Source organism: Cornus florida, unplaced genomic scaffold (assembly GCF_030987335.1).
Source record: "Cornus florida cultivar Cherokee Brave unplaced genomic scaffold, ASM3098733v1 CherokeeBrave_3.0.0_Hap2_Chr04, whole genome shotgun sequence".
Taxonomy (NCBI): Eukaryota; Viridiplantae; Streptophyta; class Magnoliopsida; order Cornales; family Cornaceae; genus Cornus; species Cornus florida.
In genome coordinates this window covers 31,341,238-31,345,080 of record NW_026775574.1, presented here as the reverse complement: position 1 = coordinate 31,345,080, position 3,843 = coordinate 31,341,238, and the positions used below count along the sequence as shown (strand labels likewise).

The 3,843-nt window shown below is 37.6% G+C and overlaps 1 protein-coding gene across 1 annotated transcript; it reads right to left on the bottom strand.

Annotated features, from left to right (window-relative positions):
* Window positions 1–807: 807 nt before the first annotated feature.
* On the bottom strand, window positions 808–3,342 carry LOC132303110 (LRR receptor-like serine/threonine-protein kinase RGI5). The gene has a single exon (XM_059800195.1). The coding sequence runs from the start codon at window positions 2,887–2,889 to the stop codon at window positions 1,087–1,089; it is 1,803 nt and encodes a 600-aa protein (XP_059656178.1). The 5' UTR covers window positions 2,890–3,342; the 3' UTR covers window positions 808–1,086.
* Between the last annotated feature and the right edge of the window lie 501 nt (window positions 3,343–3,843).

The window sequence follows — 3,843 nt, the reverse complement described above, 5'->3', positions numbered from 1 at the left end:
TTTTTAGTTTGAACCATACGAATATTATCACTCTTGTAATTATCTTTTTATAATATCAGTTGCTTAAAATTCCAAGAAAAAATTATTAAGGACATGTGAATTTGATTTTTTATTTTGTAGATATGTGTAGTAAGATAGCAAAATCAACAGAATAAAAGCCAAAAATATAAAAAATTGATTAGAAAGCTGAAGGTCCAAACATGCCAAAACCTCTCTCCAACTGCATTCTTGCTCTTCGTGTAGTGCCCCCCTCCTCTTTCTCAATTATTTTGCCAAAATCTGGAGAATGCTTAAGGGTTGAATGTAAGAAAGCATATAAGCAAGCCAATTCAGATTGCAAGTGTTTCTACCTTAAACATTAAGGCTGGATACGTTGGTTTAACCTCTTTTTTTTCTTTTTCTTTTTTTTTTTTTCTTTTTTTTTCCTGCAATTTAAGTGGCAAAGGAGTTGGGTGAAATGAGTGGTAATCTGATTCTCTTCCTTATCTGTCTCTACTTAGAATATATCCAAATTTGTTGGGTTTATTTTTGGACTAAAGGGAGATTCATTGGACAAAGAAGCCAAAACTGGAGACAGTTTCTGACAATTAAAAAAATTGGGTTGTTTTTTTAATTCAGAGGTCCTTCTTTCCCTTTGAGAATACCTATGATGTCTGCTTCTGACCAATTTTGATTCTGGTTTAGTCAAATATGGTTTCTTTAGACGTTAAAATACTCCATGAGCAAGCCTCCTATGATTTTTCAACATTTTATCATGCTGACAATGAAAAATTCAGTTTGCTTTCATCATCATTTAAAAAAAAAAAAAAAAAAAAAAAAAAAAAAAAAAAAAAACGAGTTTGGTTTTGTACAAATTTGTTTGTTTCCTGGCTGCTTTTCTACATTGCCGTTAGATATCTCAGATGTCTTGTTTAACAACTAAAATGCTATTCATACTTACAAAAAATAAATAAATACAAAAATAATAAAACATTTCAGAAGTAGATGATCTTATTTGTAAATGAAGTTCAAATTTGCATCAATAGAATAAGAAGTAACAAATACTATGAGAAATAGACTTGTACCAAGTTGTATAGAGTCAGCAGTCTACTGACCAATGATCCTAAGTTTCTTGTTCCTACAAGGAGGCATGGGTTTCCCACATAAGCAAAGATTATGAGCATAGGCTTTTGCAGGGAAGATATTATATGGTCTTCCTTGTGGTACCTCTCCACATAATCTATTTGCTCTGAAGTTGGCATGTTTTAGATCTCCCAACTCTAGTAAGCTATCTGGGATTTTCCCAGTTAGCCCATTGATAGACAGGTCTAGCCATTGCATCTTCAACAACAATCCTAAACTTGTAGGGATTGTTCCTGTTATTTGGTTCCTTGAAATGTCCAATTTTTCAATTTCAATCAGGTTGGAGATTGAATTGGGGATGTGACCTGCAATTTTGTTGCTGCCTATGCTGAGCATTTTCAAGCTCAAACCTTCACCGAACTCAGGAATGCTGCCAGAAATTCGATTGTTCGACACGTCTATCGTCTCCAAGAAGTTGCTTGTGTTGTTGTTCAAGATCCTTGAGAGAGACCCGAAAAGCTGATTCGAGTGCAGATCGAGGGACGAGAGCCCTTCTGGCAATCTGATTTCAAGGAGATCGCATTCGATTTGGTTATTCGAAAGCTTGACCTTCTGCAAACTGGACATCTTTGAGAAGAAATTGGGAAGGCCATTAGTAAAATAGTTGTCAGAGAGGTCAATAGAGTTCAAGGAATTGGGTTTTGTGAAGTTTGGGAGTGTTCCTCTGAGATCACAGCCAGCTAAATGGGCATCTGAAAGTGCCCTGCTTGTGATCCATCTAGGAACTGTCCCTAAACTGAGATTGTTGTATGAGAGGTCTAACGACAATAGAGAAGGTATGCCATTCGAAATGGTTCTGGGAAGTGGATTCGAAAGCGAATTTCGAGATAAATTAAGGTACCAAAGTCTCTGCAACCTCGAAATGGATTCTGGGATCTGACCAACAAGGTTGTTGACACTCAGTTGAAGACTGGTTAGGGACTTTAGATTCTCAATCTGGTTTGGGATTCTTCCGGTGAGCCGGTTATGGCTCAAGGACAAGTCCAACAGATTGGGCAAGTTGCATAAGGAATTGGGCATTTGCCCTGTAAATTGGTTGTTGGAGAGGTCAAGGAATGTTAGGTTCTTGAGCTGGCCTAGAAAATCTGGAATGAACCCAGATAATGAGTTGTAGCTAAGATCAAACGACTGTAAGCCAAGGAAATTTTTGAAAGTGGGTGGGATAGGACCTGAGAGATTGTTTTTGGCTAAATTAAGCAGAAGAAGGTTTGGGAAATTCCCTAAGCTTGGAGGAATCTGCCCACTCAAACGGTTGCCAGTGAGTAAGAGGGTCGTAAGAAAGGGCAAGTGCCCTAAACTTGAAGGAATGTTACCCTCAAGAGAATTGTCTTCTAGAACAAGTTGGGTGAGTCTGGTTAGATTTGAGAAACTCTGGGGAATTGCTCCTGCAATATGTTTCATGCCACTGATCACCAAAACCTCCAAGAACCTTAGGCTACCCAGGGATGGGGACAGAGTGCCCTTCATGTAAAGGCCACTGTCCCTATCAGAGGATGGCCTCTGCAACACTAGCCCAGTAACCCTCCCTGTAGCTGGATTGCACTGAACACCCTCCCAATCTCCACCACAGCAGTCCTTCCCTGTCCATGAAGAGAGAATATCCGTAGTGTCCTTCAACATTCTAGCTTTGAAACCAAGAAGAGAGACTCTATCTGCTTCTGAACATGTTGGTGGCATAGGTGAGCCTGCTTGAGCTAGGGTTTCTGGTAACAGATCAAAGATTGAAAGAATGAACAGAAGCTTGAAAACCCATTTCAGTCTCTGCATTTTGGGAAGTGGGTTTGGATCTGATTTCACAGAATGCTGAGAAATAATCAAAATTTTGAAGGTTGGGATCTGACAGAAGGACTCAGAGTGGGAATAAAGAAGTATTGCTTTTTTTACTTTTTCATGATATAATACAGAAGAAAAGTTTGAAAAGGAGACAAGGTTTATTTCATTCACGTAGACAAGAAGGTTTAATGATGAAAAGGAGGCCAGAAAAATCTGAAGTGTGACTGAGAAAAAACAATGATATGGTTTGAAGATCTGAATTATGTTTCCCTTATTTATAGGTAGAGAAAAAAAAAAAAAAAAAAAAAAACAGAAATCTCTGTTTAGGAAAAGATTTCCTTGGGGGATTTAAATTCATTCACATGTAAATTTATGACCGTTTGATGGATCACAAGGACTGTAAATACCATTCGAACGTTGGAGCGCACCAGATTCAAAATTCTCTCTCCCACCTTTTAGCAATCAACCTCACTTTGCGCTAGTCCACAACTTCCTTACTCTCAACCATCATTTCTCATGCTTGGTTAAAATGTTTATGGTGAGGCAGCACCAGCACACAGACAGGCCATGTGAGCAACTTTTGTTGCTTTTACACTGTGCTGCAAGTAAATTTCATGACTAGTAAGCAAATACACAGTTGTAAATTTAACAAGATAAAAACATTGGTGGATTTTGTATAATGAATTACCACAATTAGTTGCTCAAATAAGATGTAGAGCACTTAATCATTTTTATTATCTTTTTCCTAATTTGGAAGTTTGCTACTACTTTTAAGTTGAATGAAGTACTTAAGGTTATTGAAAACCAGAGAGTACCAGTTGCACTAATGTTTATGCCTCTGCCATTGAGGGACCAAAGTTTTTTAAAGATAAGGTACTGAGGGACCAAAGTTAATTAATTCTTAACCACCATAGGCAAACCATATATGTTTTAGTTTGTATTTGTGCA